This window comes from Coffea arabica, chromosome 1e (genome assembly GCF_036785885.1).
Source record: "Coffea arabica cultivar ET-39 chromosome 1e, Coffea Arabica ET-39 HiFi, whole genome shotgun sequence".
Classification (NCBI taxonomy): Eukaryota; Viridiplantae; Streptophyta; class Magnoliopsida; order Gentianales; family Rubiaceae; genus Coffea; species Coffea arabica.
In genome coordinates, this window is record NC_092311.1 from 39,103,840 (window position 1) to 39,126,141 (window position 22,302).

At 33.5% G+C, this 22,302-nt stretch overlaps 1 protein-coding gene across 2 annotated transcripts; it reads left to right on the top strand.

The window, feature by feature from the left end:
• Positions 1-5,258: 5,258 nt before the first annotated feature.
• On the top strand, positions 5,259-19,684 carry LOC113703560 (stomatal closure-related actin-binding protein 1). 2 transcript variants are annotated; one of them, XM_027224972.2, is made up of 13 exons: positions 5,259-5,575; positions 6,095-6,389; positions 7,000-7,128; positions 8,899-8,991; positions 10,407-10,547; positions 11,625-11,693; positions 12,794-12,877; positions 13,741-13,912; positions 15,229-15,345; positions 15,530-15,588; positions 17,451-17,585; positions 19,062-19,211; positions 19,314-19,684. In XM_027224972.2, the coding sequence occupies exons 2-13, from the start codon at positions 6,108-6,110 to the stop codon at positions 19,356-19,358; spliced, it is 1,476 nt and encodes a 491-aa protein (XP_027080773.2). In that variant the 5' UTR covers positions 5,259-5,575; positions 6,095-6,107; the 3' UTR covers positions 19,359-19,684. The 2 variants fall into 2 exon arrangements, with proteins under 2 accessions (XP_027080773.2, XP_027080765.2); XM_027224964.2 differs by having other exon boundaries at positions 5,259-5,485.
• Positions 19,685-22,302: the final 2,618 nt, after the last annotated feature.

Genomic DNA, 22,302 nt, shown 5'->3' on the forward strand with positions numbered 1-22,302 from the left:
GGGAAAATAGAAAGCCAACAAAGTTTTTTTTTTTTTTTTTTTGTTATTAACATCTTTCTGGTATCTGGAAAATGACAACAGCCATCATGAGAGGGACCCCAAGAATAATTGCTCACAATGAGTAGACACAACTCACGGGTGGTTTAAAATATTGTGAGAGTACCTATGACTAGTCACAACTTGAAAAAAAAAAAGAAAAGAAAAGAAAGTGATTAGTTTAATTTATGTCAAAAGTGATTTCCTGTAAATTATTTTTGGGAATTAAAAGTTTGTCAAATAAAAAATGTTCTATAGTAAATTTTGTTACATCAGATTTAGTAGGTGCATTAGGTTGACTATTAGATGCTACTATGCTGATTAGTTAAGTTTAAACTTGAATGAAACATAAAGAAAAGTTGTTGTCTTGTCGAGTTAGTTTGGCATTCATATTTCCACAGTATTTTAACTTGCAAGTTTGGCCCACTAATCAATTAACTTGAACTTCTGGTTCTAGATTCGGAGTACCAAATGAGTCAAAAGAGAAGTTCTAATTAATTCTTTGAGTACCCTTTGCTTTTTGGATTACAAAATTGTTCCTCCATTTTTTGTCCTGTACGGAATTTTGTGTTCATCCCAAGTAAATATTGAAAACAAATAAATGATATTTTAGAGCATGTTTGGATTGCATGACTTTACGAGATTTTGGAGAAAAATTACTGTAGCACTTTTTTGTAGGTAAAAAGGTGATGATGTATGTGAGATAAAAATGGTGGTTGAAAATTTTGAGAAGGAATATTCTCACGATAACTTAAAAAAAAAATTCTGCAAAAAAATGCAATTCAAATAAGGTCTTACTTTTTACTTAGTAGAAAAGATTACTATTTGAATTATGATTTTTTTTTTTACTTCCCACATTTCTTCACATCCTTTCTATCCTTCAACTGGTAGGCTCAAGAACTATTTGAATTATAGCTTAACTACAAGTAGCTTGATATTTTCCTTGTTTTTTTGTATGTCAATTTCAAATCAAGAATTGCCGTCAAACTAACAACAATCACAAACAAGTATGTTCACTCTATTCTGTTTGCATATGGGAAAAAAAAATCTTCTGATAATATATGATCTTCTTGTTGAAATTTCTTCCTGATTGTGGTCCTATATATGCAATACATTTTTATTGAAATTGAAGGTTGTTCGTCGAATTTATAGGCAATTCTAGTTTTTTTCAAATGAGCACGAGTCTAAAAATTTGATATCATTGCACTTTATTTATAGCTTAATTATTAGCACAGGATTAAGATAAGAATAGACGAAGATGATAGAGAGCTGTCTCCAAAACATTTATGATGAAAGTTATCTTTAAAGAAATTTGTAAAGTGATCTATAGACAGGTGGCCTAGATCCTTAATGGTGAATTTAAAATCATTAAATCCACAATAAGAGGGCTGCACAACTGTTGCGAAAAGGTTTACCAAATGGGCAATTGGGGGTATTTTTAAAATATTTTACGGTAACAATTTGGATGAAAAATTTTTACTGTAAATATTTTTAATGGTGTTTTTGAAAATATATTTCGAAACATTTTTAAAATTAAAATTTTAATGAAACATTTTAAATTTTATAAAATCTTATAACCACTCGTCACTATCCCACCCTCCCTCTATCCACCCTTTTCCGCCACCCCCTCCCACCTTTTCTGGTCGCGGGTCGCAACTAGAAAATGGTCGCCGCCCGCAACTAGAGAGCAGGAGAGGGGGCCGGTGAAAGAGACGTGGGGAGGAAGGAGGAGGGGAGGAAGAAAGAGAGGAGAAAGGGGAGGGGAAGAGGGAGAAGGAGAAAGAAGAAGGGAGGAGAGAGGGGGAAGGGCGGCGGGTGGTGGTGTGTTTTGGTAGTCGGTAGTAGGGGTGCTGGTGTATTTTTTTTTTTTGTATATTTGGAGTTGTTTTTTATGTATTGTATAGATGTGGTGTTTTTTAGTTGTTTTTATTTATGTATTACATAATATTACATATGAAAAACTTGTGTCTTAAAAATTGAGAAATCCAAACAAAGGCATGGTCTTGTAGATAATATGACTCAAATTTTGCTAGATCTTTAATTTTTGAATTGGTGAAATGGTATGAGAATAGGGATGGCAACGAGGGCGGGCACCCGCAGGGGGTCATTGGGACGGGGGGGAATTTTTTCCCCCCGTTTGAAAAAAATATATATATGTGCATAATTATATATATAATGATATTATCAATTATACTACTAATTATACATGTCTATTAATAAAAATTATTAATTATTTATACTAAATTTATTAATACATTTATGTTAAATTCCTAACTACACTTAATACAATAACACTTTTTTCTAAAAAAAAAAACACAATAATAATTTAGTGATTGTATTTGTATCAAAAGTGAAAACTTGATTATTTTAGTTATATTTGTTTTATCATATTAGATTGTATTCAAATAACCTTTGTTTAATTATTTTTATGAGTTTCAATTGTGAAGTTATAATGAATAATAATTTGATGATATGTTAATATTTTAGTACTTGATTATTTGCTCAAATTTAATTATAATAAAATTATATAATAAAATTTTTTTAACTCCACTGGTACCCCAGTAGGGGAAGCAAGGGGAACCCCTATATGAGAATTCCCAATTGTGTCAAACTTTCCATTTTCGCCTCTTAGAAAGAAAAGAACTTAAATCAATAAAAAAGTATTAGGACTTTTAGAATAATTCAGTAACCAAAAATTTCTTATTTAAAAAACTAAAGGAATGGATTTAATTCCAACTTTCTTGATCAGTATACTGCTTCTTTTAGACACACATCCCCTCTTATTGGATCATTGGCTTTACCCAAGTGTTCGCCTACCAAATATTGGAAGGGGTTAGAAGCAAATAGGGTTAAAAAATGAACCAAACTATTTGATACTCGAATCGAATTCAATTTGGTAAGAATTTGTTGGAATTTGGTTCACCAACTAGTCAAGTCAAATTTAAATTGCGTTTTATATTTAATAATATTTAAATTCGATAAAAATCTCGTTCAACTCGATCCAACAAATAAATAAGTCAAGGTTAAACAAAATTTCAAACTTGTTAATTAATCAAGCAAGTTTGAATACTAAAGTGTTCAGTTTGATCAGATTCATTTATATCCCTAGAAGAAAGTAGAGATTTATATCAATGTCAAAATTGAAGACATTTCAACTATTTAAGATGTTCTTCGATGTTGAAGCCGCATTTCTTATACGTTTAATTGTGTGCATATGCTTTTTTTATGCTTTAAAATTCCTAGATTCCATCATATGTCTGTATATATATTTTTTCTAAGCTTTAATTCTTTGGGATGATCAAATGACACATTTATGGAATTATAGAATTATGTGCCTGTCACTTGCGTCTACGTTGTGTGATTTTACTTTTGATACGGTTAAGAAAAGCCCACTCGATCACATGGCCATCCTCCTCCACCTTTTGTTTTTCTTTTACATATTATACATTTTTTAAATCATTTTGGTGTGATAAAACTTAAAAGGTTATATCTCACTTCATAAAAAGGTTGCCCAAATTATGCCTAAAGTAGGGTTTTTCTCAACAACCAGATAAAAAATACAAAGCGTATTTTTGTCTTTGTCAAACGCATATTTTACTAGACTCAACTGGATCTGTCTAATGAGTCCCTATTAGTTTAGGTGTTAATACTTTGAAAATCCAAACTTAAATATAAAAAGCTTATAAACGCAGGGTACGTTAATGATTTTTAGTATGTAAATTCATATTATAGATTATGTGTCATTTAGATGTCTTAATAACTGTGCACGTTGAATATCCGTTAGAAAAATCTAAATAAATTTTGGCATTGGATAAATATAATGGATGTAGATTAATAGTATCAACTCGACCCTTTCAATCCAAAAAAATAAAAAAATAATTTCACTTTTAACATGATAGACGGTTAATTTAGGCATGAATTGGGAGTTCTTTACAGAGAAAAGAGAGAAAAGATAAGGAGATGGAAAAATCCTGTCAAGAAAGAAAAAGATATAATTTTCTTATGTCTTAGGACCTTAAGAAAAAAGAAATTGATTTAGATTTATGAATTATTTTTGTTGTTTGTTGTGTAGAGTTGGTACTATAGAAAAATCTTTTTATCTGGGATTAGTTTTCTCCCCATTTTCTCCCCTTTTGGATGGAAAACTTTTTAGCAAAAGTTACCAATCCTTTTCTTGCTCTATATATATATTTTTTCCATTTCTTTTCTTTTCCTACCATTTTTGACTTCCAAAAGGCTAGTCTACGGCTTAGAATCGTGGCACCTTAATCCTCCTTTCCGTCTGAATTAAAACCAGAAGAAAGAATTCCTTAATCAAAACTGCTCTATGTTATTGTCAGACTACGGTCTACTTAATAGGATAATTAACTCCACAACCATAAATTAATTACAATAACTCCCGTGACCACTAATTGCAAGTATGTGATTATTGGATGCCTAAGCTTAGTATATTATTTAAACCACTTTAAATAAAGGTTTAGTTAATAATCACTCGTTAAGAGGAATTCAACTGTTAATTTTTTTAGTAAAAAATGTTATTAATTTGAAAAAATATCTAAATATAGCGGTGCAATAATTAATGTATGTTCATATGGTAAGTTTGGTATAAATTAGATGTACTAATAACAAGCTGCTGAGTTACTAAAATCCTTATACAAATATTAGATAGATTTTTTTTTTTCTAATGACTGCCCACTATCATTTAGCATACCTAAATTATTATGTGAATGCACAAATTTGTTTCTTTTATCGAACTGCATTTAGTAACTTTCCTAAATTAATTTTACCTTTATAAAAAATTTATCTTTCAAACCTTTTTTAACGAGTGCCAACTAGGCATCGCGTAAACTTAAACCCTTTTCAAGGAGTAAAAATATTAGTTTAAGAATTTACCATTTTAGAGGTGGAGTTCATAAATATACTTGTGTATATATTTATTTGTGTTTGAAATCTATGCCTAGAAAGTTATAAAAAAGTGAAAATTGTTGTCTACAACCTTCAAATTAAGCATAAATTAGGAAAAAATGTATTTTTTTAAAAACTATTGTATCACTGTTAATTAGTCCAAGGAAAATTGAAAAACTTTTATTGCTGTATTCTTCAATTTGTAGGGTGAACAACAGGAGACTAATGTCAAGAATTACTATAAACAAAATAGTTATGGTTAATGATTCCCCTTAAAAAGGGGTGGGTTTGGTTTGGGCAGCTGCCTTTCCTTTGCTTCTCTTTAACTTTACAAAAAGTGAGAATTTACCAAAACCCATCTTTTTTCTTCTCTTCTCTCTTGCTTTCTTTCATACTGTCTCTTTTTCTCTGTCAAAACATCAGTCTATTCAAACTTGCCTTTGCTCTGCTGCTGCAACAACTGATCAAGCAATCACGTTATTTACAAGCAAGGACCTTAAGTTTCCAGTTTTTCCACTCTCATTTTGCATATTTTACATGATCTGTAAGTTTAGTTCCTTCTCTTCCTTTCTCCCTTAGCTCTCTTCCTTTGCCTTTACTCTTCTGTGGTCCTCCATTTCTCTGTGCGGTAGAGGTAATCACTTAGCTTTCAAGTTTATTTTTTTCTCTAAAATTTACCTTAAAGTCAAGTGCTTTTCTGGGTATGCAGTAATTTTTTCCTCTAATATTTTCCAACTAATATTCTTGTTTAATCTGCATAAAGTTCGTATTTTGATGTGATTATTTTCTGGGTATGACTTATTTTGGATATTCATGTGTCTTTTGATTGTATACCTGTTGATTTTGTTGGGCTTTATTAGATTACTTCTTTGATAGGCATGAATCAGTGGTAAAGATTGTATTTTTTTCCCATTTGTGAGGGTGTTTAGCATGGTTATGTTTACTCTTAAAATTTCAGATTAATTGCTGAAGTGTTTTTCTCACACACCCACATTCTAGTTTGCGCTAATGTATATTTAAAGGTTTTTTCTAGGAGATTATTGGGTAATTAGTGTTGTTTGAATGGAAAATTTTAAGGGAGATTATTGGATAATTAGTGTTGTATTTGTACTGGAATTTTATTTATAATTTTTTGTGGGTGCATTTTCTGTAGTTAAGTTGAAATTATGACGAGGGTAGGCCGTGATTTTAGAGATACAATGCAAAAGGAGGCAGTCCCACCAGTTTCAGCTGATGTGGTGTTTACTTCTAGTCGGTTTCCAAATTACAAGATTGGAGCAAACAATCAGATTGTGGAGGTGAAGGAGGACCCCAAAGTTTTATCTATGAAAGAGGTGGTTGCAAGGGAGACCGCCCAGTTGCTGGAGCAGCAAAAACGCCTCTCAGTTCGGGATTTGGCCAGCAAGTTTGAGAAGGGCTTGGCTGCAGCTGCCAAGTTGTCTGATGAGGTTTTTTTGATACGAGTCATGGAAATTTTTAAGTTTTTTCTTTCTCTATTGTCTGTGGTACAACTGCCTTTGCAACCGGACTAACTTTGAACTTTTGCGAGGTTGGAATCGTCATAAATTGGCATATAATGTCTATTCTACTATCTGGGAATATCCTATTGCATTTTTCTTTCTAGTTGATGTGTTAGATGGGATATTTTGAACAACCCAAATTAATGTTTGTCAGTGACTTTTGGAGGGTGTGATGCTCCTTTGCACTTGCACGAGTATTATGGAAAAATGGTTCGAACCATTTAGTTTGGACGTATTGCATGAGATGTTCATTAAAGGAATTGTAGTTTGTAATATTTAGGTTTCTAGATGACCTGCATTGGTTCATGTAAAGGTACGAACATGTAGACTTGAAGATGCAACAAGTTGTGCATGGGGAAGTGATGGTAATTTATAAGTGCCTGTCTTGGAAACTTGTTTTTGGGGTTGGGGCGGGGGGGGGGGGCATTCTTTAAAACAGATTCTGTTTTCAAATTTCCTGGCCCAGCTTTAATGCAATAGTATTAAGGAAGTATGGTGCCTTTGATGACATTGAAAGATGTTCCTTGATCCATTTCAGGCAAAACTCAGAGAGGCAGCTTCTCTGGAGAAACATGTCTTGTTAAAGAAGCTTAGAGATGCACTTGAAGCTCTAAGAGGACGCGTTGCTGGCAAAAACAAAGAAGATGTAGAGGAAGCTATTGCTATGGTCAGTATTTGTGGCTTTTACTGTTTTATTTTTTTTATTTGTGGTATTTCCTGATCATGTTTAGAAGGATGGACATGGATTTGACATGACCTGGGCATTTGTGGTGAAATTTATCTAAAAATTAGGGTACAGATTTTCTGCAAATTATATATGTCTGTGTGCAAATTTATATAGAACGTTGTTGTTATAACTTGATGTTTTGGTTAAGACCCCAAGACATAAACAGAATTCTGCAGTTATACCCAAGAATCTCATGGGCCATGTGCAAAGCATATCTTGAGAAATTCTTGCTATTTTTCTGAATTGCTTTAGGGAAACTATTTTTTACATGTTTAAATAATGCTTTAGCTTTGCGTATCGCAAAATTGTTTTCCATTTTCTGTTTTCAGTTTCAAACAAAAATCTCTTGGGCTTCTTTTTGTTACAGTACTTTATTAGCTACTGCTTTTGAAAAAGGGAAAAAATTTGGTCTGTTTTGGTGAAATTTTGTGCTGGTTTGTGAAGATGTAGGTATGAATATACCTGTGAGTTCTTATGCTTTTGAATTCTGTTAAGTATTGGGCAAATTTGGAATAAGGGAACAGGAAGAGCGGAAATTCACAAGTAGGGTGCAAGTTTTGGGAAATTAATTAATGGGGTATGGGTTACCATTCATAAACTATAAAAATGTTGTCGCTGTAGGTAAAATTATGAATAATCTTATCTGCACATACTAGCACTTGTATATGCACATTCGAGCATACATATGTGCACATGTATCGATTTAAATATGCACATTTGAATGTACGCCTATATACACCAAAGTACACATTTTAATTTGTTAAGTTGCACATTTCTATTCAACAGGTTCAACAGGGTGCACATTGTTACAAGGAATTCAGTCATTTAGCAATAAATTTATTAGTTAATTTAATTCATGAACAATAACCCATTCGCTGTTTGCAAATTTTCTAAAAGTTACACTCTACTTATAAATTTTCGATCTTCCAATAACCTTTTTCAAAATTTCCATTAGGTATTTATTAAAGATGGAAATTTATCATCTCCACTTTATGTGGAATTTCAAGCAAGCTGTCTATATTCATTCTACGGATTAGGGTATGTTCATTAAGTTTTATGATTAACTCAAGTATCTTTAAAGAACCCAATTAAAACAAAAAGGAATACTGCTGCTTCTAGAAATAAGAAAATTTTAACTTTGGACTATGAAAAGGTGGAATATTTCACCAATAAAGATTGCCGGCCACAAGCGTTTTTTGTTACCTCACTGGGATTTCTGTACTTTTAAATTCTTACTCCTACAAAAACAAAGCAAAATTCTCTCAAAATTCTAGGTCTAGGGAGAGGACAGCAGATGCTTTTGCTCAGAGCTTGTATTTTCATGCTAAACTAAGAAGCAGAAGATCTATCTAATCTTGCTGGGGCTGCTTATGTGCTTCTGCACCGTCTCTCACTTTCTTGCTGTTTTCATTTACTTGAGAAATGTTTGATTTTGGAAGAGCATTTTTTTTGGGTCTTTTTCCTTTTCCTTGGTAAGATGGCGTTCTCTTTTAGCATCTAATCTTTTCAAATTCTAGTTAATTACTATTGTGATCCAATATTTGGTCTATGTAGCTTTAAGAACTGTTGTATATTCGTTTTGGTCTACATTACTAAGATGCCAATACAGGGTTGTATGAGGTGGTTGGTTGTTTTGTTGGTGACATATTGTTTTGTATATGCTAATTTATTGTTGAAAGTTGCTAATATTTTGCACTTGGAAATGTTTAGGTTGAGGCTTTAGCTGTTCAGTTGACCCAGAGGGAAGGAGAGCTAATTCAGGAGAAGGCAGAAGTCAAAAAGCTTGCATCTTTTCTGAAGCAGGTATAATTTAAGTATGTAGTATTGCATGAGCCAGGAAGTCTCAAAAAGCATTTCAGGACTAATATCAATTACTAATTTCTAGATGTGATTATCAGCTTTTTTAAATCTGAAGTTTTAGCTTTTAAATCAAGTTCAAGTGTTGTATTGTTAATGATACTGTTTTCCGTAAAATTCTTCTATCAATCCATTTATCATGTCTTAATTCTTAAGATAAATGATTTTCTTGCAAACGTCTAGGTTTCTACTCTATCATTATTGTGTTCTCCCTTAAAGGTGATTTGTATGTCCTTTTGTTTTTGAAGAAAGTTCTATTGATAGAGAAGATAAAAGTGAAGTCGTGTAAAGTCAAAATTCAGCATGTTTGTTCTCTTTGTACAGGTTGTCCGAAGAACACCAATATGTTTTTAAGTGGTAGCTGGGTCCAGTGTGAACCTGAAAATGTTTTTTTAGCAGTAATGCTATATGTATGATTGCTTAAATGTATAAAGTATGTGGTAATACAGACGACAAGAAGGTGAACAAATGACATGTAGGCCTGAAATGCATGACTTGATGGAGGAAGATTTTTTTAATGAAATATCCCTGAAATGTTGGGATTTTCACTATTATGCAATTCAAATTTAGCGAAACTTAATTTAACAAGCGAAGTTTATCCTTCTTTTTTAGTAGGTTCCCACAGAAAATATCTAAGACTCATCCTTGAAAGTCTTTTCAATGTCCATAATTGCTTATCCAGTTGTGGAAGCAAGCTATGTCGACCATCATCCAAAGTTATTGCTGTCTGATGGTAGATCTGTTCTAAGGAATGTTGTGTATTTTTAAGTGTTTATAGGATTCAACTTGGTAGCATTCTTACCCTTCTTTGCCTAATCGAATCTCTTTCTTCAATCTAGTACGAACCTTTGAACTGCTGTAGATTATAGATGAAACTCCAGAATTATAATTAAGAAAATTATTATTTTCAACCGATGGTTTTCAGTAACTCGATTGATCTTCTTTTAGCCAATAATCGATAGAAGACCTGTTTATCTTCTGTGAATGGTGACAAGTTCTATGATATTTTTTTGGTGGATTAGAATGATGCTTTGGTGGATGCTCATGATGCATGTAGTAGGCTAATACCAGGCTGTCATATCATAGTGTCTTTCTTTGCATGTTTTGTTTTTTGTAGTAATTGGCTCATCATCGTTAGCTATTTTGGAGTAAATTTCATGTGCTGATCGTCCTTTCCTCTTTTTCTTTGTTTACTAAAACTGTATGCAGCAGCTTTTCTGGGCAATTTTGGGGAATAGGAGAAGTTTTCCAGCATGACTTTAAAAAAGACTGGGGGGGCCTATTTTCATCATTTACTTATGTGGTCATTCTTTCATGTTTGTTCTGCTGTTGGCTTGAGTTGATGACATGAAGCTTTGTAGGCTTCTGAAGATGCTAAAAAACTTGTTGATGAAGAAAGAGCTTTTGCTCGGGCTGAGATTGAGAAAGCCAGAGAAGCAGTACAAAGAGTTGAAGAGGCTCTTCAGGAGCATGAACGGATATCCCGGGCTTCAGGACAACAGGTTTCATTCAAAGTTCCTTGGAATTACTATCTGCCAAAAACTTATATTTTCCTTGTATTCTTGTTTCCATACTTGTCGAGCATTTATATCTTTTCAACTTTTAGTGCTTTGCTATTGATTTGTAATAAGAAAAGTAGGACCATGATTGAGTTCATGAATGCCTGATATATGGGCTCCGGAAATGACACCAAATTGCCTGTTTTACATTGACTAAGTACAAGTTTCAAGTACAACACCTATGTCCAAAATTTATAGAATTGGGACTTCTTGTTCAATTACAGGAGTTGAGTATTCATAAGTTAATACTTTTCCTCATTCTCAACAAGCTCATCTTGGTATGATTGGGAGGTAATCTTAGGTTGAACATCTTAGAAGTGCTAAAGGCTTTGTAGTAGCATAGAATTTCCATCAACACCTAGCAAAGAGCTACAATGGGAAATTTGGTGGACTTTGGAAATCAGCAGGTTTTCAGTAGCAAAACCAGAAGCTGCATGGTTATCCTCATGTATCATGCAGCTATGTGCTCACGGATAAAGCAATATAAGATATCCTTTTTTCTAGATACACCCCAAGAGACGTGTCTTAGCCATAGCGTGTTGGTGTCAAATATCTGAGATGGATATTTGGGTACTTTTCATGATCTTAAAATCTTACCAAGTCCTACTACAAGTATTATAAATCTGTTTTTTGTAATTTTTGTTTCCCTCTTGTTCAGAACGTCGTTTTCAGCAGTTAAAAAGGTTTGAAAGGCCTTGCAGAAAATCTTTATGTACCTTAGCTTTCAAACCAATGTTAAATAACTTTGGTCATCCGAAGGAAAGAAAAAGCTTAAAGAAAAACTGAAGCAAAAGGCGACGAGCACTACTGATCAAGATACATATAATTTTTTGGCAGTGAAATCTGATTTTGAACCATACATCAGGCTCTTCTTTACTCTTCTCATGTATAAGAAGTTAAATCCTTTAACAAAAGCAATTTTTGCCTATTGAAACTATCTCACTTTCTTGCACTTTATTTGTGTAGAATTTTGGTGTGATCTGTACCGTTTGTAATCGCATTGTCTTGTTTTGTAATCAGGACATAGATGAGTTGATGAAGGAGGTTCAAGAGGCTAGACGGATTAAAATGCTTCATCAGCCTAGTAAGGTTGTTAATTCTGTTCCACTGTGTCTAGATAGCATAATTTCTTTTATCTCCTCTTGTTCTACATTTCTTTCATGTGTTGCATAAGTGTAGTTTTGTTTATAAACAAATTCGTGTTGCAGTCATTTTTTTCCCTCTTATCTAAGAAAAGGAAAGAGGATACCTTGAATTGGCTCACCACTTTATCATGTCTCTTTTGTGGTTTAGACAAAATTCTTTGGGGATTTTTTTTTGCAACATTAACAAATGTTGGTAGTCCCTTATCTAATAACAAGACATCAGTTGTGGATTGATTTGGTGATTACTTCTTGGCAGTAAAGAGGTTGCCAAGTAGCCTTTTTTTCCTAAAAGTCAACCACAATGTATGTCGGATTTGCAAAAATCTCCAAATAGTTTAACTGAATGAATTTGGTTTCACACGATGATAATCTCTTTTATCATTTAAATTTGATCATTAAACGCTACTCTGTCTTGTTCAGGACATTGGGTTGGAATTTGTTGCAATTTAGATGACATTTCTTGTCATTCTCTCATGTCTGTCATGTGTTGTTCATTTCTTCTGGGTATATCTTTGATGGCATAGAAAATTCCTTGTTTCAGCTAAAAGAGTAACTGCTGCATATGGTAAACCATTCATCCATCTTTTTGGTATATAGTAAATCACAATATGATTGTTGTTTACAAAACAATTCCTGAAACTAACTCCAAACCAAATGAAGCAAAACACATGTTTCGACATGCATGCAGTATGCAGCTCCATTTCATGTATCAGATACGGGAGAAACCCAAGACAATTTTGGTAAAATGGGGCTGTACATGGGAGTCATATCAATGTTTTATAGTTTTTCCTTTATCCCAAATAAATAAACTTAAGATTCGTTATAAATTGTTGTCTTTTCTGCACCATACGTGTATTGACTATTACTTCATTCACGTGAATATGAATTGGTCTGAAGATTGTTTAGCTTCTTCTTTGTACCTTCATCATTTGTCTGCTTGAGTTTCTAGAGGATGTTTTTCCACAGAGAAGTTGTCTGGCAGGGTTAGTTAGAAGTCTGTCATGTTTCCCTCATGATTAATATTTCAAATTACCAATTTCACAGGTCATGGACATGGAACAGGAGCTTCTGGCATTGAGGCTTCAGCTTGTAGAAAAGTCGAAGCATTCACTGGTGCTTCAGAAAGAGGTTCTTAATTCGCTCATCTCTCCTTTGCAAATGATAAATCGGGGAATGGTATATATTAACAGAAGAAAAGAAGAAATATGAACTCAAAAGGAGTGATTTGGTGTTGCTGCTTGATGTACACCTACTAGTACACGCTCAAAATGCTCTCAGTAATTACTGCTCTAATTTATAATCTGTAATAAGCTGTCGACAGATTCTCAGTGGGTTGAACATCTGTTAAATGTTGTCTGAAGGGGTGATTATGTATAGTTGGCTCATAATTTTAAATAAGTTTGCCAATCTTCTTATCTGACTAAAACATGAATTAGTGATGCAGAGAACTAGGAATGGGAGACTTAAATTCTACTGAGCTGCAAAAACTTGGGCTACTTCCGTTGTTGTCACTGTATCTTGATTGATAATCAACTCTAAAATGGATAATTGATTTCCAATTTGGAAGCGTGATACAGTTTGAGGAGTTCTAGTAGGAGAATATAATCTTGTATTCAAAATCTGGCAGTTGCAATATAAAAGGGAAATACTTAGTTGAAGCTATTTGTTGGATTTCTTAGGCAAAATATGTGAGTTTTTTCAAGTTGAATGGAATGCCAGAGAGCATAAGGGCTTGGCCTTGTAAAGTTGAAAACATGTTACAAAAATCTGCATGGTGTTTCTAGTTTAACCGTAAGCTAATATAGAAGAATAATGTAGTGGTGTTCAAATCCATTCCCCGCAATTTGAACCTCGATTAGCTATCTTTCATTTTTAGTTTTTGTAAAGTTCTGGGTTAAAACTTATATTTGTTGATTGTGTGGTTAACATGGTATAAAAGGCAGTTTGCTAGCTAAAACATTTTCTTTTGTTTTCTTTGTCATTTTCTGAAGTTGGCAATGAACAAAAGGAGTGAGGAGAACATGTATGAATTAGATGGCACTGAAGCATTGGGCTCATATTTGCGGATATGTCCATGCTCAGAGAGAGCTCTAGAATTGTCAGAATGTTCATTTCAGTGGTACCGGTTATCATCTGAAGCTGGGAAAAAGGAACTTATTTCAGGTATACCTGTTAAAGCCTTTATTTCACATGTAACTATGTAAAGAGTTCTTTCTTGTTACAAGAGAGTTGCAGGTTTAAGATCTGTAATCCAAAATACAAGACACATGCTGGTCTGGTAGATATATGCATTTTTGGTGCCCAATATTTGCTTTTTATTCTTCTTGATTAACGTGGTTTCCTTCTCAGTTGTTTGGGTTTTGTGTCTTTCCCCCCATTTTTGTTTTTTTTTTTCAAGTGTGTGCTTAAAAGTCTTCTCAATGTGGTCTTAAAAGTCTTGTACTTCTGCTTTAGTGTTGACAATTGTTATGTTTTGAGGTTGCCTTCCAGTACTGGGAAATGAACTAGTGACATGTTGGATGTGATAAATAAGAGCCTCCATCTGGAAACTTTGTACTTCTGAATTATTGTTGGCCATAATTGAGAATCATGGTTTTGCTGCATCTTATACAACTGTCTAATGATGATTGCTATTAATTAAGGGCAAGGTTTTAGTTGAAGATTCCTGGCCTCTGATTAAAGTTTTTCTGTCTATTGGTCATTATCTCCTTGGACTTATCTGATTTTTAGGTTGTATGCATATGTAGCAGTCAATGGTATTCAAGCTGGTGCTTGATGTTACATCATGCTTCAAATGTTTTGAATTCTCATGTTTTTCTGTTTTCTACTATGCTAACTCAAGTGAAGAAATGCACGGTTTGGCTTTTGGAATACCTTTTGATTTATCCCATCTTACACACTGGAAGTGCAACTTATAAAAATATGCATGTCTTATGACTGTTGTGAATCTGTTCATGGTACCTTCTGTCCCATTTTTGTCAAGGCGTTACTTTCATTAAGAAATTAGGCACCCAGATTATTGATCAAAGTAGCATTGGATTATGCTGATTGATCAATTTTTATTATTAGGTTGTAGACATAGCAGCCAAAATTGTAACATTGAAATTGAAGAATTATATTTTAAAGTATAGGAGTGAATACGCTTGAAAGCTCAAATCGACACAATCAACAGTATGGTAAAGTGGATGATGGAACATATTGCAATTTCTCCAAAAAAATGTGTTCCATTTTATTTGAACTGCAAGCCGTTTTAGTTGGAACTGCATCCCCATACTGATGAATAGGAGTCTATTATGGATTCAACCAAGAATTCTTATGGTCTCTCTCCTTTGGCCTTATTTTATGACTGTTTTTTCACTCTGATAGCAGGATCAACTCATTTTATATCACAAATTTTCTTTCACATTACAGTCCTTTATAGTTACCTTGATTATAGCTTCATCTCTGAAATATGATTAACAAACTTTGCATATAAACAGGCGCCACTAAATCAGTTTATGCACCTGAGCCTTTTGACGTTGGTCGAATTTTACATGCTGAAATAATATCAGATGGCCAAATGACGACGGTGGCAACTACTGGTCCTATTGATCCTGGTCTGTTCTTGATCCTGGATTTTAAATATGTAATTTGATTACGGGATTTTTTTTTTGGCCTTTTCCTTTTCCGGAATAGCCAAGTCAAGTTTATGTTCACTCTTTTCGCTATATGCTACTTCTTTCTACATTTTAGGGTTCAGGTCAAGTGTGCAATATTACTGATTCAATATTTGTAACACAGCTCCAGGATTAGGGAACTATGTGGAAGCATTGGTCCGGAGGCATGATATCGAATTTAATGTAGGTTATTCTTTCTTTCATTTCAATAAAGTTGTGATCAGTTTACTTGTTTTACTCTGTGGCATGACTTGAATCAATCTGTCTGTGGGAATTCAACATGTTAATCTTAATAGGATCTCCGTCCTAATTGTATTTCCAGCGTATACAGTTAATTCCAGGACTTGAAAATTTTGGAAGATGCTATGTTATGAAATATTGGAGATCTGATTTTTTACTATGTATTTGCATCAATACAGCAAGAACCCTTTTCTATGGGTATTAGTGCCATCTAATCTAATGTAAAAGTGGACACTTGTTTTTCTCAATTTAATTTTAGGTAACTATAGTGCAGTGAGACATTATAGACTTTGTTCCATTCAATTTTTTTCATACTCTAGTATGGATTAGAACTTTGTTTTGTCATAGAATGTATTGGTACACATTTTAAGTGCTTGCAAACACACAAGAAATTATGTTTAGTTTGGAGAATGTTTATGGTTTATACATATAGTTACTTATGATTCACATGTATGCAAAGACTAGTTGCCCATGTCAAGGAAAATGGAGGAAGTGGTGATGCACCACTTAACTTTTATTCATACATATTGCTAAATGTTGTTGTATGAAGATTCCCATTCATATAAAGAATGCGTGGGTAATATTTTCTCTGAGGCATGTGTCACATAACTTCAATATAAATAAAAAGAAAGTAATGCCTGTTATTTAGTCTTAGCTAGGGAGTGAAAACTTAGTTGGTTCCTGAATTTTTATTATACAAAATTCTTGGTTGTCAAAGTATTAATTGGAAGTGGAGTGACCTGTATGTTTTACTTGCTCTCCGGAAAGAAGATAAGCATATAAGCACTGCTTGTTCTCTAGAGCTTGGAATGTTACTAGTTGCCGTCTATAGAAACAGAAATACTATGCAAACTTCTTTAATTACAATGAGCTAGTTGTTAGGGCTATAATTCTCCTTGTGTAGATGCACGGCCTAAATTTAATTATCCAGTTGGGGCTAAATTAAATCTTATGTGCTGCCTATGTCTATTGCAATGGTATTTACTTATTCGTTTTAACTATCTAATTTGACGCACACACTCAATATTGTTTTCCTTGAAACTCTAAATTCCTGTCAAAAAGTCTCACATTACATTGTAATAATTTAGCATAAGAATATCCCAATGCATTCATTTTCATCTATTCTGTTGCATGCTGGATTATTTTCACTATGTATCATGTTAGGACATTAATAGAAGCACTTTGTGTGATGAATGATACCTCTATTCACTTTTCGTCTCAAGTCTTTGTTGTCATAACTAAAATAGCATGCACCTCTGTCTCAATACAATTAAATTAGATGCCTTTATTGCCTCTGCTATTTTGCTTGTGTAGCGAGCTACAATATGGGTTCCACATTTTTCTTTCCCAGTTTTTCTCATTATTTTAGTGCGTATGTGACACTATGATATATGGTTGTTTACATATCAAATCAAGGCTTTTTTCTACATGGTCTTAGAGAGTTGATGGAAAATGGAGCATGGTCTAAGAATATGGCAAATATATGGCCTACACGTAAAACTGGGTTTGTTGATTAGCTTGTGATGTGCTGGTACAGTCTCTGTACACAGCTAGGGAAAAATGCATTTTAACTTTGATGATATTGTTGATAATGCAGAATTTATATCATTTTCTAATGGCCTGAAAATTGTATTAGTCTTTATACACTATTACTTGTATGTAATTGTCCAATTGTGGGACTATTCTTATTACTCTGACACATTTTCAATTTAGTTCTTTTTTCATTTTAATGTTAAATTTTGTTGCTATATCCTGTCACTGCAATTATCACATTTACATTGTTAAAATATTTGTGCTGGTTGCAGGTAGTTATTGTGCAGATGAATGGCTTAGATCATTCATCACAGTCGATACATGTGCTTCATATTGGAAAGATGAGAATGAAACTTCATAAGGGCAAGACTACAATGACAAAAGAATACTATTCCACTTCAATGCAGGTATATCCATTCTATTTATCCATTATTTTAATGAAGATACCATTCGTATTACCGTGGTTTTGAAAGTTGTATCATGAAGACATTTTTTCACAAAAAAAAAAAGCATTGCAAAATCTGAGTATCTCTTGGTCCAATCCTTTTTTTGGGTCCTTTTGGGAAGGAATTATTAGATAGTGGCTATGAAACTTGGACTAGGAAGGACCTGAAAAAGGATTATGTTAAGACCTCAAAATAACAGATGATAATGATGCAGCAGTCTAATGAAGCGAACAATCCTGCAAGTGTACAAGCACTGGATGAAACAATGGACAAGAGGCCAGAAATTATGTAGTAATAGTAGAACACCACTTGAAACAAACTCCTCAGATTCCAATCGCCTTAAACTGCTACCCTTATCAAAGGTAAGTGAAAATTTGCAAAATAGTCTTGAAGTAAGTTAAAACTATACACAAGGCTAAGCCCAGTGCTTAGCAAGGAGGATCAATCCTAAAATTAGAGATGTCCAAAAGCAAGTCTCAGCAACAATATGAAAATCAGAATCAGTTCAAATTTGGACTATATTCCAACCTTGTTAGAATTTAGACCGTGCTCTTTTGTTTCTGCACGACTTAGGGCAGTGAAGATTGATGACCAAGATATATAAGAGTGCACGCCCTTTAATCTTGGCTCCATTGCTCACAGACGTAAACAAGAGGAGAAAGCTGGGTTGTAGGCCATATGACAGCTTTTAGGCTGGTAATGTGCTAGGGGAATATGCTAGGAGATCGTGGAAGGAGTAGATGTGCTAAAACACAATGTGCATGAAGAGTTGATTGAAGAAATTGGGCCCATTGAGATGTATCTTAAAACTAAGATCATTTGTCAATTGTCGTAGAAGGCAAAAGACAGTGTATTACACCCACTAAATTTCTGGCCATACAAATTCTCTGTGGCTATCAAGGATTGGGACTTGGCCTTGGTGGATTTGTTTTGCCACTGACTTTAAATATCAGATGCTGTTGTTGGAGACGGCTTTATATTGGTCTTTGTTACCAGGCTGTCAGCCTCTGTATGTCTTCTCAGTTCTTGCATCAAGATGAATGTGGTAGATTAAATTGGATAATAAATAATCCCTCTTTAGAGGGTATCATAAACATCTTTTGGCATTTTAGCACAGACAATATATCAGCATAAAAATATCCTATGAAAGGTTCAGTGTTTGAATAGCGGGTTCCATAATGTACAGATGCAAAGTTGTAATTACAGCATGAGATTCTGTTTTATCCATTTAAAATTGCACAGTCTGGTGCTTAATCCACACCATATACATGGCATTTTTGCGGCATAGGTGTTCCACCTTTCCAAAACTATTTGTTGCGACATTTCTTTCATTTTTGTTTGGAGTTTCAATCCATTTTTTTTTCCCCCAGATGTGATCTGTGCTCTATTTTACTGTGCTAATGATTGTTTGTTTAATCATTATCATTGCATTTTCAGCTTTGTGGCGTTAGAGGTGGCGGAAACGCCGCAGCCCAAGCTGCTTTTTGGCAAGCAAAAGTAGGGCTTTCCTTCGTATTAGCGTTTGAATCGGAAAGAGAGAGAAATGCAGCCATCATGCTTGCCAGGCGTTTTGCCTTCGATTGCAATGTAAGTACCAAAAACCTGTATGATCAATTCTTGTTACTAACATTCTTCCAAAGATGGCTTCCATTACAAGAATAATAAAACCTGAATATATCTCATTTTCAGATCATGCTTGCCGGGCCAGATGATAGAGCTGCTCCAGCAACTTGAAAATGGTACCTGGTTCTATAGCAGATGTAATTATACTGATTTCCATTGTCTTTTGTATAATACGAGTTTGCAGTAGGAAATAGATTTAACCTTTGATTGTAATGTGGGTTTTCGCCACCTCTTTCATTTTTTTCTTTCAATTTTTTCCCTTGTATTTTTTCTTTTTTTGGGTTTCCCCCTACTTCCTAGGCGAGGCAGGCTTTTTCTTATTAGCCTCAAGCTGGTCGAAAAGAGCAAAGTATATTTGTGCACTACTTTCATTTCGATTGAATGATGATTGACATTGGAAGGACAAGAAAAGTATGCTGATGATTGCTGTCTTCTTACCATTTTTTCCCCTGAAAAGAGGACTAGTGATTCCTCACTTATCTATTGTCTTCTTGCCCCTCTCTTTCTGAACTGTCAAGCAAACATAAAATTTGTGAAATAACTCTTCTGTTGAAATAGTATGCCTTAGGACCACAATAAATAAATAAATAATTATGGTTTGTAATTGGACGAATTTAATTTTTATTGAATATGTCTGATGGTAGGGATATATCATTTAGTTTCATGTGTATTTTATTTTGGTTGAATGAAATGGTAGTCCAAAATAACAGCTGATGAAATGGTAAAAGACGTGAGTAGAATAATGGTTTCACAACAATTCAATGCTTGATGATTTTTGTTTCTTGTCTTAGAATTTATGTTTGATTTTCACTATATCTCCTTTTCCAACTTCCTTTCTTAGTCTTCCCATTTGTTGAAGAAAAGGGCATAAATGGTCACTAAACCATTTAAAATTCTCTAAATCAATCACTAAACCTTTTTATTAGCCGTAATGGTCACTAAACCATTTATTAATAAGTCAAATAATGAAAACACGTTTTGTTATCACTCACGTAACCCAAAAAAGAAAGACATTTTTTGGTCCAAAAATGTACAGCAGAATTAGTTGAATACTATTTTGGTAGAAGAAAAAAAAATTTAGGTGCATATGTCAAATGTCAAGTACTTTGACATAAAAAAAATATATTTTTGTTAAGTGAGGTCCGAAAGACAAATATAAATAGTAGTATTAGGATATCCTTCAAATTGTGCCCTCCAACAATTTGACAAAAATTAGTCAAAATTTGAATGCTAATTGAATCAATTTTGTTTTAGCAAAGCTCTATCGTTTACCAGATCTCATTGTGTTCTAAAGTCTTATTTGTAGTAGCAATGTTCTAATTGAATACTAAGTCTGGTAGGCATTATCATTTTCCCCCCCAAGTCTAATGTCTCCATGTATGTATAATCAGAATGATGAACTAAAAAGAAATTTTGCAATACAAGCGCAGACACTTGCAATATATTATATATATATACACACCATTCCACCTCTCCTCACACTCTTTCCGCTTCCAAACTGCAAGGCACGGATTTCGAATCCTGAACCTTGCAATTGTAATATCTCGTAATATTCAGAATTTCTAATACCTGTATTGCCTCTTCCCCGAGCTTTTATAGCTAAACATTGTTGAGGTTTTTATCTTTCACTTTGATGTTGATTTCAAAACTCAAATTTCAATGTCACAACAATTTTTCATTAAATTGTTAAACAACCCTGTTTAATTTTTTTTTTCCAAAAAAATGGACATTTATCAGGCAAAAAATTAGGGCTCCTTTCAGCATACCCTAATGGCAATATACCAAGTTTGACACGATTTCTTGCCAAACGCAACAATTGGAAAGCAAAGTATATGACAAAGGATTGGAGCACCAATTTTAGGTGTTAAGGTTTGCCTAAAACAGCATTATGGGTGGCTTTCCTATTTTGCCCCTTTGTTGACCAGCAATTGATGGAGAAAGTTTACAAATTTGGTGGTTCAATCAAATAAGGATCAAAATAGCCACATAAATATTGTTCACAGACTAAATTAGCTAAGAACAAAGTTTAAGAATTTTTTTGCTTTAGTGAGATAGTTGAAGGACTATATTGGTCCTTTGCTCTCAAGATTATTTTGGAACTTTAAAGAAGTGAATCATTTTAGTAAAGATTGCTTGGACATTAAATCCTTAACCTGAGTTATTACTTGCCGTATTAAATCCCAAACTTGAGTTATTACTTACAGCCAAACTATCCATTAAGAAAAGGGCTAATTGCAATTTGCACCCTCAATCTATTACTGATTTGCAATTTGCACCGTGAACTATCAATTTTAGCAATTAAGTAACTTATTTACTTAAATTGATCGAAAATCAATTGCTTTTTATTGGTACTTTTGATTGAAAAGACTTTACTACCCCTAAATGAATAAGAGAATTATGAAATCATGGGTAATTTTTTTGTTATTTTTCTCCTAAAGCAAATTAGGAGTACTAAAGATCTTTGATTTACAAAATAGTGAGAAAGATTCATTGGTTTTCAAATGATTTGAACAACGTGTTAGAATTTGATAGTATAAGGTGCTAAAGTGCTAGGATTGATAGTTTTGGATGCAAACTGCTAATCAGTGATAATTTCATGCAAGCAAATCACAACTCGGAGAGAAAATTCTAAGATTGTGATGGAATTAAAAAAAAAAAAATTCTACAATGGGGCTGACTTTAGTGCCGAATGTGAACTTGGTCAAGCTTGCATTCAGCAATTGCTAGGTTCCCCATTTATATTTATTAATAAAAGTCTTTCGTGCCTGAGAATTTTTTAGAATTAATAAAAAGATATGGAGTTCACATTCATCTAACAGGTTAAAATCATCTATCTAACAGAATATATATATATATATATATATTCCAAAATAAACCCTAAGGTTGCTAGAGGATAATTTGTTCAAGTGTTGAACTTGGGTTTCTCAAAATATGTATTTGGAAGTGGTGACAATCTTTTACTTTGTTTATGGTTATGGACTGTCAAAAAAATACAGATTACTACTAAGTAATTTCTCTAATATTAAATTAGATAGTTATTTTCTTTCAATACCCT

Excerpts from the sequence above, each read along its gene's own strand:
- LOC113703560 (XM_027224972.2), top strand. The coding sequence starts at position 6,108 with ATGACGAGGGTAGGCCGTGATTTTAGAGATACAATGCAAAAGGAGGCA. Across the intron at positions 6,390-6,999 it reads CTGCCAAGTTGTCTGATGAG|GCAAAACTCAGAGAGGCAGC; the intron begins GTTTTTTTGATA and ends GATCCATTTCAG. Across the intron at positions 15,346-15,529 it reads TACTGGTCCTATTGATCCTG|CTCCAGGATTAGGGAACTAT; the intron begins GTCTGTTCTTGA and ends TTTGTAACACAG.